We start from the raw sequence: 16286 nt of genomic DNA, 5'->3' as shown, positions 1-16286 counted from the left end.
AAATGGAGTTTTGCATAATCAGACATGTATCTCATATAGGATTGATCAGTAATTAGAAATTTCTCACTAAAAGAGCTTTAAGCTACTTTGGCATTCCGTCATTCAAATGGATTGCGTGATGATCTGATGTAATTGACGGACTTATCCGTACGTAGTAATTCAGTGAAATATTATCATGTGATGTATAGATGTTCGATAATAGCAGTAAAACCATCTTAGCTCGATTCATTTATCTATATTGCTTTTAATTTGCAGAATCGTACAGAAGACCAACCTGATCTTAGACTATCAAAACCCAATACTGATTCAGTAAACGAGATTTCGAAGTTGTTGTAAGCTTAAAAGATGTCATCGGAAATTCAAAGTAATATTACTGTAGTCAAAGGTTCTTCATTAGTGACCAGTGGTGGTCAAACAGAAGGTATGGAAAGGAGAAATGCTTTAATTGATTTATCAAAACAATTAAATGGATCTTGTAAGTTGCGTTTTGTTTGAATATATAAATCTTTCTTGAAATTTTTTTCGAAATTTTTCTAATATGACTAAATTTAATGAAATTTTTTATAAAAATAGTAATGATAGCTAAACCTCATACTTCATCTGGAATTCATCATCATTCAAATCAAGATACTATAATTTATTCAGTAAAAGGTAAAGGAGCTATAATTTCTAATGGAGGTAAATTAAAAAGAGAATTAAATCCTGGTGATTGGTGTTTAGTACCTGCAGGAGAAGAACATCAAGAAGCTAATATAGGTGAAGAAGAAGTTATTTGGGTAATAGTTAGAGGTAATGGAGGAGAACCTCAAGTTGTTAATGTTGATGATTGGTCAGAAAATCGTTCATAGTTGAGTAGATCTTCGATAGATGATCATCATGAGATTTTGTTGGATATATTAGATCTAGCTGGCTCAATGCTTTATTACACAGGGTGACGGATCACAAACAATACCACATGAAAAAGATGACATGATGGGGCAAAGCTACTTTTCATGAGGTCAAATACCATATATATCAATCAATCGTTATCTGAATTACTATGCACATGTAAATTACGCTATCATAAACAGATATATGCCATTAGAAGCACTTTTGATATTGAAAAGATAAACAATAAACATTTCTCCTGATAATTATAAACAGCCTGAAAACGTGGAAACTCCTTATATTAGGATAATTAATTCTCCGAATTCATTTTTAGGATTAATTAGCGCGACCCAAGGGAAAAGCTGTCATTATAACTATAAAAATGATTGTAATCAAGCGATATCCGCAGCGTGGACCGAGATTACAGAACGATTACAAATCATTAGGAATTGAAATAGCGGGAAGCTATGCTTTCAGGGTAATTGTGGGGGATGTGACGCTTTTTTTAATCATGCTAATTTTTATTGTTACGATTACTTTTACGTTTTACTAAATTGACTACAATTGACCCTGCTTTGTTATTATATTCTCATTCATTTCTAAACAGGCCACATTGGAATCTCGGTCTTTAGTCGTTATTCACTACTACTGCTTTCTTTGTGCTTGAAATTGATTTAGGTCTCCGAATTGCCAGTATCAAGATATAACACTTTTCACGAACAACGAACTCTACACGACAAGGCATATCTCCTTTGGGACACCACCTGCGCACTGACGATTCTTCCTTCGAAGTCTATTGATGGACAGAGTCTTAAGAGACTTCAATACGCGTAAACTGTTCCTTCATTCCGACTTCGTTTCTCCCGCATTGCAACAGCTTCTCGACGAAACATAATCATAACCCAGACCAGAAGGAGCCTAAAACAGATCCATATTTCATCTCTCTTCCCCTCTACCCCGTCGTCCGTCATGGCGTCCTTCCACCCAACACGTAGGGAGATAATCCTGCTTCTCTTTTTAACAACGTTGATGTGTTTCATCATTCAATTCGACTTGTCTCTAAAATTTACAGAATCAAAAGGATCAGACTCGTTGTTAGGGTTTAAAGTAGGATTCGGGAACAGGTATGAGAGCGAGTATGATAATAGGAGGATACCGAGTTCGGTAGGCAACATCGATGATCCGGATTTAGGTGCTCAAACGGCCAAGATTGCCGGGATGTCGGAAGCGAAAGTAAAGTGGGATGATGAAGGTGGGAGTACGATGACCAGCGTTCTGGGGCATGCACCAGGTATGTCTATTCATCCATTTACCCTTGGCTCAATTTAATTCAGTGATTGCACTCAAGCCCAAGCTGAAACCTCGTTCGTGAATTTACAGGGTGGACAATATTCGACCAAATATACCTATTCAATGGAACTTGGTATATAGTGACGGATAGTCCATCGTCAGTACCGCTTTTACGGTTAATGGTTAGTACGGGAAATGAGATTTGGAACGACGAGGAATCGATAAAAGGAAGGTGAGCAGCGTATTTCACAGGATTTTGTCATACATGATGCATCGCATCGCACGTCCGGAGGAAGGTTACACTGACAGGTCGAAACGATGATAGAGAACCCACAGAGAAAGATATGCGAATTATTTTCCCTTCGGAGGCCAAGCGTTTGTGGGGGAATTCAGCATCTTTGGTTTCCGGTACAACATTCTTAGTTAATGACCCACCGCAATTCCTTGATCATTACTATCATTTTGCAGCTGAATTATTAGTTGGATTATGGAGAACATACTCATCTTTGGATCCCACTATAAATGCCCAAGGTGTAACTCACCTACCTTCTCCATCAAGGATGATGATGCCTCATACACCAGCTGGGAAATGGAATGATTACGCCAAGATGAACTCTTTTTTGTCTCGTGCAATCTTCCCTTCAATGTCATACGAATATCAAAATGATTTCTTAGATCGTGCGGATACAGCCAGAGCATTCATGTTAGAACGCGTTGTCTTCGCTGATCGAGCTGCAGCTTTTAGAGGTCCAGAATTTGGTAAAACTTGGAGAACAGCAAGTGAAGCCGTAACTTTGGCAGCTAGTAAATATTGGTGGTCTCCTATCAGAAAGAATTTGATTGAATTTGTAGGTGGACAGGGGAATGGAGAATTGGATTTAGCAGGAGATGTGGGATTAGGTATAGGCTCGGATTCTGAGCTTGATGTAGATTTGATTGCTCTTGAAGAAGAAGAAGGAGCATTAGAAGAAGAAAAAGAAGAAATGTTAGAGAAAATGAGAGAAGAAAAACAAGCCAAAAGGGGTAAACCAGTCATAACATATGTTAGTAGACAAGAATGGGGTAGAAGAATGTTATTAAAAGAAGGACATGATAGTCTAGTTAAAGAATTGAAAGAATTAGAAAAAAAATATAATTGGGAAATCAATATCGTTTCAATGGACAAATTATCAAGAGACGAACAAATTAGATTATCTGCAAGAACGACTGTCATGATGGGTGTACATGGAAATGGATTAACACATCTATTATGGATGAATAATCAAAATCCACGTTCAACTGTAATTGAATTTTTCTATCCAGGTGGATTTGCAGAAGATTACGAATTCACTTCAAGAGCATTAGGAATAAGACATTATGGAATTTGGGATGATCAAGCTTTTACTGCTCCTGATACTCCTCAAGTAGCTTATCCTGAAGGTTTCCAAGGTAATGAAATTCCATTGAGTGAGTATCTTCCCACTGCATTCGTCTATGAATATACCAGAATAGTAGTGCTGATATCGTTCATGATCACCTATAATAGATGGTAAAGTAGTTGCAGATTTGATTGTACAAAGGCTATTAGTTGAAAAACCAGAAAAAAACCAAAGAGAAACAACGACAGAACTTGAATATGCTGAGTAGATCTTCTAATATCGCCCGCCAGATTCCATTCATCATAGACGACCTCCTTTCATAAACTAGCATAGATATAGACTCAATCACATCAAAGCATTAAACTGTATTTTTATCAACTTTACATGGAATTAACATATACCAATTTTTGTTCCGATTATACCAAAATTATACTTTTCTCGCTTCGTTGCGAAAATGCGCAGATATGGACATTGAATGCATATTTGCTAGCTTGATCGAGGCGAGCCCTGCCGAATGAATATACGATTGCAGCACCGACAAAATACAAAATTCTCACATTTTGGCGCCTCATTGCGGTGATTTACCATCAACTCCAATTCAATCTTTGCATGAGTTGATCTCATCACTATGCTATGACATGTACCTTAGAGGGGCTTTGAAAAGGGTCCATTGCACTCATCGCAGCAGAGTAGGGTAGAAACATAGAAAATAGACACGGATAAAGGACAAAGGATGTTGACTCAAGAAAACAGAAAACTTATAGAACAAAAAACCCAAAAACAACCAAAAAGAAATAAAAGCCAGAAGAAAAAACGACAACAGTATCTCCTTGTAATAGACGTACTTGGATCAGCCTATATGCATTAGCCAAGAGGATTGTCCAACAGCACGTCCTCTTGAGGTCTGCCAAAGGATAATCAAACGCGAGATATGCCCTAAGCATTCCTGATTTCGCCCCTTTTCTCTATGATGCAGCGGAGTGGGAGCTGGATAACACATCTCCTAAAAGGAGTTGTGGTAAACACTAGTGCTCTTTAGGCTCGTAGTCGATTCATAAAAACGTAGAGAGGTCCCCAACTCTCTAACGCAGGCCATGTATGCTTAAGTTGAAACCTGATTCTGAACCCTTAAGACCCCTTTTATCTCCAAATCCATACCTCTGACCCATAATGTACGCTTCCTCAAAAGCGATAGCAAAAGAGACTAAGAGTATTGCTGCATGAATTTATCTAGAATACATTGAATGGATATAACAATTTATATGGTATGTAATCCAAAATAATCCTTCTCCGCGGATTTGATGCTTCTAAGATCTGCTCGTACCATTTATTTCATCAACTAATTGTGTATATGACCACGGAAAATGGTATACATAGTTGTGCAATTAGATCATCCTTCATTCAAATCAATCATCACGTTGACTATGAGCTTTATTATAAGCAACGACGACCCTACAAACGATACAGATATGTAACCGTTAGCTATTTGTGCTGATTTGGAGACCTGAAGCGAGAGGAAACTCACCTTCCTATTTGCTTGAAATACCATTCCCTAGCTGTCTGTTCAGAGATAGGTAAAAATGGTCCTCCGCGTCCATCTCTATTGAGTAAGTTTATACCATTTGCCTCTAAAGATAAACTGGCAAGTTCTTCAAACGGTACTTGCCATATCACTTTAAGTCTTCTCAGTTGTACTTGTACAATTCGATTATTCGATAAGATTGATACTGCATCGTCTCCCGGAAGGTCTATATGGGCAACGTATGAATCGTGGAAGAATGCTCCAGCGTCTACAGGTTGCAAACCAATAATTAGCATCACCGCGTTCTTGCTAAAGAACAATAATGATTTACCTAAGTCTTTCAGCCATGATTGACCTAGAGCTTCACGGTCGGAGAACGGCTACTCAACAGGTACGACGTTAGAACTTGATATAACGCTACATCACAACAGAGGCTCAAGCAGACTCACCCTCAAGACACCATCTGCAGAAATAAATCTAGGTAATCTAACTCTATCAAGATCCGTTTGATCGAATACAGTTGTGGTATTCCTTATACCCTCAGTAGAAGAAGAAACGAAATCCATGACTCCGACAACAGGCTTGGTGAATAGCCTGTAGAACGAAAGCGATTAGCACTTGTTCCCATAATCATACTATCTACAGCTCAATGACATACCCAACGAAACCTTTTCCTATACCTTTCGTAAATCCAATAGCACCTTCTTTCTCGGCGCCTTCGATTGGCTTTGACTACACGTGAGAAGTTCATATCAGCGAGCGTTCCGTGGTCAGATGCGAGCTATGTCAGTTCACTCACAGCAACTCCTTCGAATGCACTGGTGACACTGTCCGCAAAAGCACTAGCACCCGCTGCAACTCCGTATAAAGCATGTTTGGGTTTATTCCTTCTTCGGGTCATCCGTCGTTTAGTCTGATACTCAGTATCTAACGTCGCAGCAGAAAGACCTTTTCCAATACTACCAGTGAATTTTGTCATACTGTCCGAGATACCAAATACAGTTTTCTTGGCGAAACTCGTCGCACCCTATGTCGATACAAGCATCAGCATCATGTCTCTCAATCAGGTGTAGGTATAGCAAAGCTTACCCTAGCGATACCAAGACCTATATCTTTGTTTCCGTGCATCACAATACCTTGGTACGGTTCATAAAAGATATCTGAGAACCCAGAACTGATATTATTGAACAATCCTACAGGATTACCCAAGAAATCTGCCGATCCCAGAACTCGGTAAATCTGAGACATGAATTGTTCTTGATAATGAAGCTGGACCCGCTCTTGCAGAGATGGGACACTCAATCTGACGTTTTCGAGGAAAAGAGCTCGGAAAGTGAGTGGAGCAGCATTGACATTGCCCAAAGCCATGGTGAGCGCGTTAATAGCGTAGTAGAAGGGGTTTCGGGTCGATACCTTTTCGTCGACGTTGACTCGATCTGTTCGCATGAAAGATAATTCCAATGATACGGGCTGCAGTTGTAATGCCTCGAAGAAGACATCTGCTTGAGTCGATAATGCATCTGGTTCAGGTATATCTTTGGGATGTTCAATCAAGATGCTAATACCTCAATGTTAGATCTGTTCCTTCGAACATTGCTACGATTGAACTCACTCGTGGGTTTCCTCTTTCCAGGCTGCATCTTTGAATTTAACGAAATCCAGTAATGCGAACATGAAGTCCTCGTCCAATTCCACAGTCATAGACTGAAGAAGGATCGTGGCATATTTGACAAATACAACACCATGTGCTGTGTGTTATCGTTAGCTATACTGTGATCAGGAACAGAGCTATGGGCTTGTAAACTCACACTGATCTTTGAGAACAGCAACAGAGGCTTGCAGGGTAGGATGAGATTCCAACTCTTTCCCATCTTTAGGTACAACTGTCGGATAGAGGATGATGGGGAATAGACCGCCGAATAGTTGATTATCTATTTGTATCCATTTACAATCCACAAAGGCATCGTAATATTGAGGATAGTCGGAGTATCCCAATTTCAGGCCTCGTACCGAGACGTAAAGCAATTCGTCGGGTCGTTTAGTGATCACCGAGATACCGATTCCTTCGAATTCTACCGATATGTTAAGTGAAGGTTTATCGTTCACTGAAACAGTCTCGTATGCACCGGCAGCGGAAGAAAGAGTATCCGAGCTATCAGTACGTCTTATACCGCCTGCTCCTCGTTTCGTAGGCTTGTATACACTGGTCTCCTCGTTGTAGAGGGACAAAGTTAGCAGTTGGGATCCGCCATCTGCTTGAACATCGATGGACAAAGCTGCTGAGCGTTGACTGTTCGCTGTACGTGGTACCTTCATAGGCGGCTGAATACCGATGGCCATCATGTCAATTGTATTGGCCAGTGGTATAGGATCACTGTCTGGTCCATTCTCGACAAGCAATCGAATTCGCTTGTTTGTTGCTGTCGGCCAATCCCACGCATAGTCTTGTTCCGATTTAGCCGGAAGGAATCGTAAAGGCCTTTTATCCCTTGTCCCATCCTCGTCCTGTGGCATGTTATCAGCTATCGCAGCTTGTCATCGAGATTAATGGCTGACTTACGACTTGCTGGAATTTAAGTGATATGCCAGTATCATTTCGTAGTCTCAGTGGCCATTGATCGGTATCACGAGACACGTAAATAAACACGCTAGAGCCCTCAAGGTGGGTATCCACGCGCAGAAGATAGGTCTTCTGACCTCGAGCGGTTTGTCGTTGCAGCGTGATATGCGTTCGACCAATGTCCGACATGTTGAATGGAGCAGACCTAAGTGAACGTTAGAATGGAAGCGATGTAGAAGCTGGAAGACTTACCATTTAAGATTGGGTTCATCGAAAGCCATACTAAGCTGTGATGGTGCTTGATGTTGCAATTCGTGCAGAGCCACTCGCTGTCCGGGCGCTACATCGACAACATTCTGCGTGCTGTGTTGTCTGATCTTGAGCGGGTACGCAAAGGTGTTCTTGAGTAGGAAACGAGGTGCGATGGTAATGACTTTGGTCAATTTATACTGTTCAAGGTCGTCAGCTCGCCCCCATCGGAAGAGTGGACCTCGCTCACCTTGCCAATCCCTTCAGTATACGACAGACCGACATAATTGTCACTCTCACCGGAAGCGCTGGTCATGATGATCTGCATGTCCGCCGAGACAGGTTCGAAAGATATCGGTTGAGACCATTTCGAATCATCGACTCGGAGGAATAGTCTGTTTCGGCGATCTTCGTTGGGAAACCCGAACATAAAAGGCGTAGGCGTTTCTCGATGGTAGTCGTTGGCAAATAGATCTTTGCCGGCGATAGGTCGTTGACCGCCCGTCCAGGTTTTAGCGGCAAGGTCAAATGGTAAGCCTGTCTTGTTCATGAAGATGAACGGACTATAGACTTGTACTTTGAAAGCCCCACCGGAATTAGGATAAGTGTAATAATGAAGTTTCAGCATGAGCTTCAAGCCTTGTTCATCGGCTAATTGGAAGTGATCTTCAATTGGTAGCTCCACATCGTCCGTATTGATGATAGCGTAATCACTCTGTTTGAGATTGGTATCTTCCGGTGCCACGCTAAGAAGGAGCAAGTGACCTAATTCGACGGTGTGGATAGGGCTGGAACCACCCTTGACTAGGAAATTGCTTGAGCTCAGTCCAGTGTTCTTGTCGTGAATTCGGAATTTCAGATCGTAAGGTAATAGATTTTCCAATTCTACTGGAGCTCGCAAGGTAAGACTCATTCTAGGGTATATCTTTGCAGCTGGATCTTTCGCATCGAAATTGGCTTGAGCTTGGAAGTAGAAAGCCGGTTCTTTGGGCGTCTGATGCTTACAGCTGATCGGGCGGATCGGCTTGGACACTAGCTGTCTCCAATGGAGGGGCATCGACCAACTGTAGTCGAATCCAAACCCTCTCAACGGTCGAAGTCTGAATCTCTTCTCGAAAGCAGCTTCTAATGGTAGGGGACATGATTCTCCAGGTCCAATCTTCATAGCACCTGACGAAGCCTTTCCGTGAGAATCAACAACGATCATTTCGATGGGTAAGCTTGTCTGATTTTCGACGTTCAGCGTTGATCGGAAGGTGATTACTTTGATGTTATTCTCCAATTTGATTTCGCAGGTGATCTGATGTGACACTTTATCCAATCTTGGTCGAAGAGTAAGGATGTGGTCACCCTCTCTATCGACCGAGATGCCTCGCAAGGCTTCCCAAGGAGTGTCTTGCAGCTGTATGCCAAGAGCGTTGTGTCGTACGGCGGAAACGTTCTGACGACGGTGATTTTAGCGCCATTTTTACGTAGACAAGACAACGAACTCACGTCTCGGGTGTGTTTCCGATCTTCGAATCGCCAAGGTACATCTGCTCCTTCGTCCAGTCTTTTCACACCAGTGACTTGCTTACTAAGATCCGCTTGCTCGGGCCACAGCAGGATAGTGAGACCCGTTCGGTTTCTGATCCTGAAGGGGGCGTCCGTACCTCTACTTTCTTTCGCTCGGTCTTTCTCTCTATTCCATACAGTCATAGAGGTGATCGCTAGCTCAATAAATGCCGAACTCAAGTTTAGCTCTAGCCTTTCACTGGCTGTCAACCTGACGTTGAGCGGATTATGGCCCGGTCCTGCTGCAAGTCGATTGACCCGTAGGTCGAATTTCCAGGGATCCATCAAAGGCTCAAAGTAGGAGTTAGTCAAGTTGAAATACCGTATAGAAGTTGTGATGGAAGTAGCCATCTTCATATCACCTGACCAATCGTTCACCAATACTTGAAACTCGCTGGTTGACAAGTGGACCATAGGCATCTCTTGCAAATCACCAACTAGGACGAGCTGGAATCCATTGATACGTGCTTTGAGCTGTGCAGGGAGGGCGTCAGCTAATTGATTCGGTGACCCTCAGCCGACTCACCTGTTCTTTCGAGATCAGTACATGTGCCTTATCGACTGACGATCTCCTTTTACTGATGGAAGACTTGCGTCCAACAGAGGTTCTTCTTGAATGCTTGTTAGATACTACCGCCATGGAAGTGCTTTCTGTGACACCATCGTTGGTCAAGCTATCTCTCCGAATTTGAGGTGAATCCTGGGTCTGATCACTTTCCGGGGCTAAAGCTTTGGTAGCTACTGCTGTTGCCTTGTTGACGATATCCGTGATAAGCATCATATCGGTGTATGAAGCCCTGAAAATTATGGGATCAGGAATTTCGACCTCAAAGCTTGTCATTTGTTGAGCCCCCTTGCGTCGAGTATCGAGTGACAGGGCCACATTGAGATCATCCAAGAATTTGACTCTATCATTTGGTCTGTCCATCCTGCCGAAAGACATCCCAATCCTTTCTACCTTCAGGGCTAGGATGCTTTGTTGGGAAAGCAGAACCTCCTTGATGGATAGCTGAATGGCTTGTGTTTTCGGGTTTGTATCATCGGCAATGACAATTACAGTGGCATCGATTACCTCGACTCGGAAAGCTAATCCACCATTTTGTTTAGGAGCTTCCTCTATATCTTGCAGCTGTTCCTGCTCTACATGTTGCGCCTCGGCATCAGCCGACTTCTTAAAAGGAGCGACCGCAAACTCGAGTAAAGCAGCAAGGGGATCTACAGCCAAGATGAATCGCGGACTATCTATGGTTACAATTGCGAGGGACGACTGATCTGAACCACCGGCCATGGTATATTGGAACATGCTGGACAGGCTGTCAGCTATTTGAACTACCCTTGTTGAGCAGTTCGGACTTACATCTGATTGCCATCATGAGGGGCTGGAGGGATGATATCTCTGAATACACTATTGCCTGATCTAGTGCTGGAGAAAGAAAGCGTCTTGAGCGAGAACTCTGCTTCCATAGCACCATCCGATAGCTTTTTGAATCCAAGATGAGTCTTGACCAAGGCAAATCGAGCGATACTAGTGTTCTTGAGATCTTCCGGTGCAATCGCATCATTTGTGTACACTTCCAAGGCGATAGTCCCGACGGAAAACACGAAATCTAAGGCTGTCCAGAGCTGCACAGAATCTCGATCCTTGAGTTTAGCCACGGCGAGTTCGGGTTCTAGATTGACCCTTGATTCCTCCTCTTCAGACGGAGATTCATTGTTCGGAGTATCGACTCGTGATATGGATGCTGGCGTGGCGGGGATTGATTCCGGAGAAACATCGGCGTCACCTAAATCATTAAGAGCACGAGGTAAAGCTTCGAGAACGCTCAGGAGAAGCACATATTGTCGCTGGGTGAGTGCTAGCTTTACGTCCGACATCTCCGTAGTGATCTGAGAAAGATGGATCAGCTACTGAGCAACAAGGGAATGCGGTAACACGCACCTCCATATCAGCATGATGGGGATCTGATCGATGACTAGAGCCACCAGCTTGTTTGATAGCAGCCGTGATAGCGACATCATTGACCATCTGGACTTGACCCTTCTTACCATCAACAGTAATCTCAGAGGCGACATTGATACCGCGCAAAGTAGCATCAATTGTACTAGTGTCATCAGGATCGTTCAGATACTCATTTTTGGCAACCACCTCACCCAGACGAAGAATGAGGATATCGGTAGAAGTAAGACCATCTCGAGGTAGAACGATGATGGGGGTTTTGATGACCACATCGAAGTGCATCCGTGTGACTTCGGATGCGCGTTGAACCGCAGCCTGTTGAGCCGCATCGTAGATAGCTTTCATCCTAGCAAATTTGAGAGCCCAACTATAGAGATCCCTCACTGGCCCTTCCATGAATGTGAACTTGAGGGATCCGGTCCGTAGATGAACTGAAGAGTTATAGCCTGGGAAGGTCTCTTTATCGTTGGGATCGAAAGTTTCGTAACTGAAATCGGCTAACTCCTCTCCCTCAATCGATAGAAGCTTCTTGAATGAGGGTTCTGCTACCGAGCTATCTGACAAGTCTTCGAGAGTGATGTCGCCCAACCTAGCACCGATACGTAGGGTACCGGCTCGGAGGAGTAAGGCTACGTCCGCGGACGGTAACCCGAGAAGAGCGAATTTGTTACCGTTGTTCTCGAGAGAGACTGGGAAGGATGAGTCAGCGAGTCCGCAAAACTGGTACTGAACGACTTACCTTGAGCACTGGTAAGCTTGACTCGGATACGCAATTTGTCGGTGGATTCGGGCTGTTCAGGAGTTTCCACTAATTGCCCAGAATCCTCGCCAGTGGTGACGACTTGAGGCTGCTCGTCGTTTGGCACGAAAGTAGTCATGATGAAGTCGTAAAGAGACAAGATTGGCTCCGGAGCCAGTGTTATGTCGAAGGTGGACAATTCGACATCTATGCTAGTATCAACACCTTCGTGTCTGGTCATGAACTCAGGTGACTCCTTTTGAACCTTGAGATATCGTACTTTCAGCAGCTTGAGGTCGGTTGGCGACGTTTCGCCGTTGTTAGCTGACGATAGAATAGGTTTTCTCGCACTTCCGCCCTCAATCATAGCAAGCGCCACCGATTTGAGGTATAGATCTACGGACATATCGTATTTCCTCAAAGCAAAGGTCAAGCCGAAATCCTCCAGAACAGCATCTGCAAACGCTTTCTCCGATGTCGGGGATGTCGATTTGTATAAGGAAGCTTGGAGTCTGCCAACGGAGAAAGAGAACTCGAAGCTAATTTGACGCATGGCACTTTTCTGGCCCTGTAGAGGGCGTGAGCTTTGATCTGGGCAGGATGATATTCAGCTTACCTCTGTCTGGTCATCTCTTGCCTCATAAAATTGTTCCCCCTTGCCTAACGAGCTGGAATCGTCTTTATCAGTTGCAGTGTGGTGAGAAACGATTGATCGCGTGTCATCGAAATTGTATTCCTCTATCTGAGCCGAACGGAATACTGCGCGCGACTGATTATGCGTAAGAGCTGGAGCCGGTTCTTGCGGTGCAGCGTCTTCACCGAATTTAGGTATAGCAACATCGATGAATTTCATGAGGGTTTCTGAGCTCGCTGTTAGCGCATACTCGGTAAATGAGGAACGAGTGACTCACTGTACTTTCGATCAGAGAAGTTCACATGGAGTTCTGGCAGATGACCAGCTACCTTGAATTTGGTCAAGTTCGGAGCATTCGCAATAGCATTTTGTACCGAGAAACTCATGTTGATCCGTTCCAGAACGTGCAATTCGTCGGACCCGGATGATTGATCATCGAGAGCACTCATACAAGCGTCTACATTGCCACCCATCAAGAGTTGAGCAGACTGTAGATTCAAGTCGAAGCGATCGTACATAAGGTCTTCGAGCTTTTTGTAGTCATCGTCGGAATATTGACGGCCTCGTTTACTCTGGACATCCGCTAGCTTCTCTTTATCGGCAAGCTTACTTCCTATGGAAATGTGACCGGCATCGAGCACGAGAGTTTGACATTGCTTGACCTTCACACTGTAAAACCATGACCGTCAGCTTCACGCAGGGATCGTATAAGAAGGGAACCTACTCCATCGGAATGATTATGATTGGCGCGTTCATGTCTAATTGAATGTCCACCGTCTTATGCTGTTCTAAAGCATACTCCAATCCAGCTCTCGTCTCTTTCCGTATGCCATCGAGCGTTTGTCCTGCAGCATCCAGTAAGGCTCCTATCGATTCTAGCTGACTTTCGGGTGGTTTGAAAAATTGCACTACCGCTTCAACGTATCCCTTGTGGTAAATGATCTCTAAATGCCGCATCTTGATCGTGACCGCATTGTCTGCTCGACCGTCCAATGGGTTCTGTTCGACTTCCATGACAAAGAAGGGATCTGCATCGTCTGGTAAACCAGCATCAATATTGGCAACTGCACCTTCTACACCACCTTCAACATCTAAGCTCTCTTGTCGGGTCTTGCCCTTGCTAGATTCTTCAATGTCTTTCACTCGGACTATTTGAGGGTATAGCGAGTCGGGTGTCGTACCGTCATATACTCTGAAGCCTCCTAGAGCCATTTTACCCTTCATCGAATCAGTGAGTTGGACTGCATCCGCAGAGAAGGAGTCGAAGACTAGAGCTATGATATCGCTGTTCTTGCCATGAGGATCCGTACGAAGGGAAAAAGACCCCTTGTTGAGTTTAGCTGACAGTCGAGCTCGCATGAAGTCTCGAGGTGTAGTACCGACATTTTCAGATGCAGCGTTGGCGTCATAATCGATAATGTCGTCTATCTCTTTTTTCTCCTCTTCTGACATGCCTGAATCACCTTGATCTGTTTTGGCCGATGATCCCCAAACCCATTCTGACCAAGTAGCCCTATGCGGTTGATTTTTGATACGCTCAGCTTCTAATTTCCTCCTTGTCGCAGCGTCTTTCTTCGCTTGCGCTCTCGCAACGGATCGGAAGAAACGTATGTCTTCGTATGATGATTGAGTTTCGATCTCCGCCAGAGCGGCGCCATCTTCTACAGGCAGCTGTTTCCCTTCTGTCAAAGCTAACTTTTGTACATACAAATCGACATACTTCTTCCTAGTATCTCGCCTTTTGCGCAGATAGTCCCAAGACCACCGCTTGTTCTTCTCGTGCACTTCCGATCTGATAGAATCCAGAGCGAATTTGAGACGTGCTTTTGCTGGATTTTCTTTGAACTCGTCCTCGGGCGGACGAAATTTGTGATACTGATGTGTCCGGCGGTAGAAATGAAAAACGTCCACCACTGACAGGGCATCTCTATACTGATCTCGATCTACTACAACTCCGATCTCGTCAAACATCACTTGCGCATCCACTTTAGGCATGTCACTCGACATTGTCTTGTTGATTATAGCTCGAGCTTCACCTGTCACAGGTCGGAGTATGTACTGATGATTGGGTGATCCATCAAGCTGCGCGCATTTCGGTCAGTCTGTGGACGAGCTGAAGATCTAACTGAAAGTATCGGGCCAACTCACCATAGCTTTCAATGCGTCAATAGTCCCTTGCCTGTCATCTGCGCCTTTGTCTAGACTGCCTGTGTCAGTATCAAAGTACACGGCCAGGGCGCCCAATTTGACGAGCTACAAAAGGGTCAGTATCTTCTCAATCGTATGGCCAAGTCTGCTCACCTTGTGAACACCATTCAGACTGTTCTGTATGAATGACTCCACCCAATTCTCATCAGTTGAGATGGCCTTGAACTCGTTAAGGGTTATACCAGCAGCAAATGGATGCTATTACCGGAGCATATCAGCCTCACCGATCTGATCCAGGATATCTCGAATACTGACCTCCGGGGTGCTACTTCCATCTTCGTACCGTATATGTATACCCTTAATCTGTATCTGTACATTGTCTACAATCTTCGATACTATAGCTCCAACATACGTTTGTTTCTCTACTCGTCCAATGAAGCATAAGCAACAACTTAAGCCACGTCTGGCACCTGCAACTCACCTTCATCATTACCTTCTTGATGACCTACTTGACTAGCGGCGTTATCAACAGCTTCCGCTGACTTGAGCTTATCCTGCTTTGTTGCTTGTTCTACTCTTTCATCTTCTTCGGGATCTACCTTTCCTTGCGGCCTTGCTCTAGCCAATATATATACATCATCTATCACGACCTTTACTGGCTGACTTTTTAAGGCATTCCAAGGTATAGACAGGGACAACGATCCGATATCACCAGCTACTATTTCCACCGGTAAGCCAAACCGTTCCAAGAGAGATTTTTTGAGGTGTAAGTTTTTCAAATTTACTTGACCTGATAGTCTTTTTTAGCTATATCACAGATATCCAGGGCGATATCAATACGTACCAGACCACAAAGATCCATTCAAAGCATTAGTATCTAAATTCTCCACATATGGACCGACATATATGTTCAACAGCCGGATGGCAACATTTTTGAGAGCCTGCATGGCTGCCAAGCAGCGAAGTTATTGAGCGGAGCGATCGTCCTCTGTGGCCTGTTATTGACTTCGACCGAAATGTCGATGCTGGTAACGATGCTTAATGGGTCTCGAAATATGTCATGTACGAGCCGATCCGTCAGTATATGTAAAATGTTTGAGTATGTTATCAAACAAGATGAAGTATGTGAAGGCCAACTGATCAGTCTCAACATATAATATTATCGCCTGTCATCATCGTCATCATAACGTCAAAGGGTAAAAACCGCGTGTACAGGTCTTCTAATCTTGTTTACGTAAAATTTTTCGCGCTTTTAACTCGGCGTGTATTGCTTTTGAACCTCTTATGCGGGAACAGAGAGAAGAATCACGGTGTGCATGGAGACGATATACAAAGGCTCAAAAGAGGGTCTGAACAGGTGTCTGAAAGCCTCAGAAAAGCATGGAAAGTATAATGAGGACCACATAAA

The 16286-nt window shown here is 43.8% G+C and overlaps 3 protein-coding genes across 3 annotated transcripts; 2 read left to right on the top strand and 1 right to left on the bottom strand.

Annotated features, from left to right (window-relative positions):
- Window positions 1–345: 345 nt before the first annotated feature.
- On the top strand, window positions 346–848 carry I206_100184 (uncharacterized protein; the record flags this gene model as incomplete). The annotated part of the gene is made up of 2 exons (XM_019152915.1): window positions 346–475; window positions 574–848. The coding sequence occupies 2 exons, from the start codon at window positions 346–348 to the stop codon at window positions 846–848; spliced, it is 405 nt and encodes a 134-aa protein (XP_019015053.1).
- Window positions 849–1836: 988 nt separating this feature from the next.
- I206_100183 (uncharacterized protein) lies at window positions 1837–3783 on the top strand (the record flags this gene model as incomplete). Its single annotated transcript, XM_019152916.1, has 4 exons — window positions 1837–2158; window positions 2248–2389; window positions 2483–3603; window positions 3683–3783. The coding sequence occupies 4 exons, from the start codon at window positions 1837–1839 to the stop codon at window positions 3781–3783; spliced, it is 1686 nt and encodes a 561-aa protein (XP_019015054.1).
- Window positions 3784–4921: 1138 nt separating this feature from the next.
- Window positions 4922–15825, bottom strand: I206_100182 (uncharacterized protein; the record flags this gene model as incomplete). Its single annotated transcript, XM_070202152.1, has 25 exons — window positions 4922–4967; window positions 5041–5305; window positions 5369–5417; window positions 5487–5631; window positions 5696–5769; window positions 5837–6064; window positions 6127–6595; window positions 6650–6785; window positions 6846–7542; window positions 7598–7802; window positions 7850–8046; window positions 8097–9287; window positions 9341–9874; window positions 9927–10704; window positions 10758–11287; window positions 11340–12046; window positions 12097–12664; window positions 12713–12957; window positions 13008–13399; window positions 13455–14812; window positions 14879–14983; window positions 15032–15136; window positions 15194–15300; window positions 15360–15668; window positions 15723–15825. 25 exons carry the CDS (start codon window positions 15823–15825, stop codon window positions 4922–4924), a joined length of 9543 nt encoding a protein of 3180 aa, XP_070058253.1.
- Between the last annotated feature and the right edge of the window lie 461 nt (window positions 15826–16286).

Source organism: Kwoniella pini, chromosome 1 (assembly GCF_000512605.2).
Source record: "Kwoniella pini CBS 10737 chromosome 1, complete sequence".
Classification (NCBI taxonomy): domain Eukaryota; kingdom Fungi; phylum Basidiomycota; class Tremellomycetes; order Tremellales; family Cryptococcaceae; genus Kwoniella; species Kwoniella pini.
The sequence above is the reverse complement of the archived record's forward strand: the minus strand, read 5'-3'. Positions and strand labels throughout refer to the sequence as shown.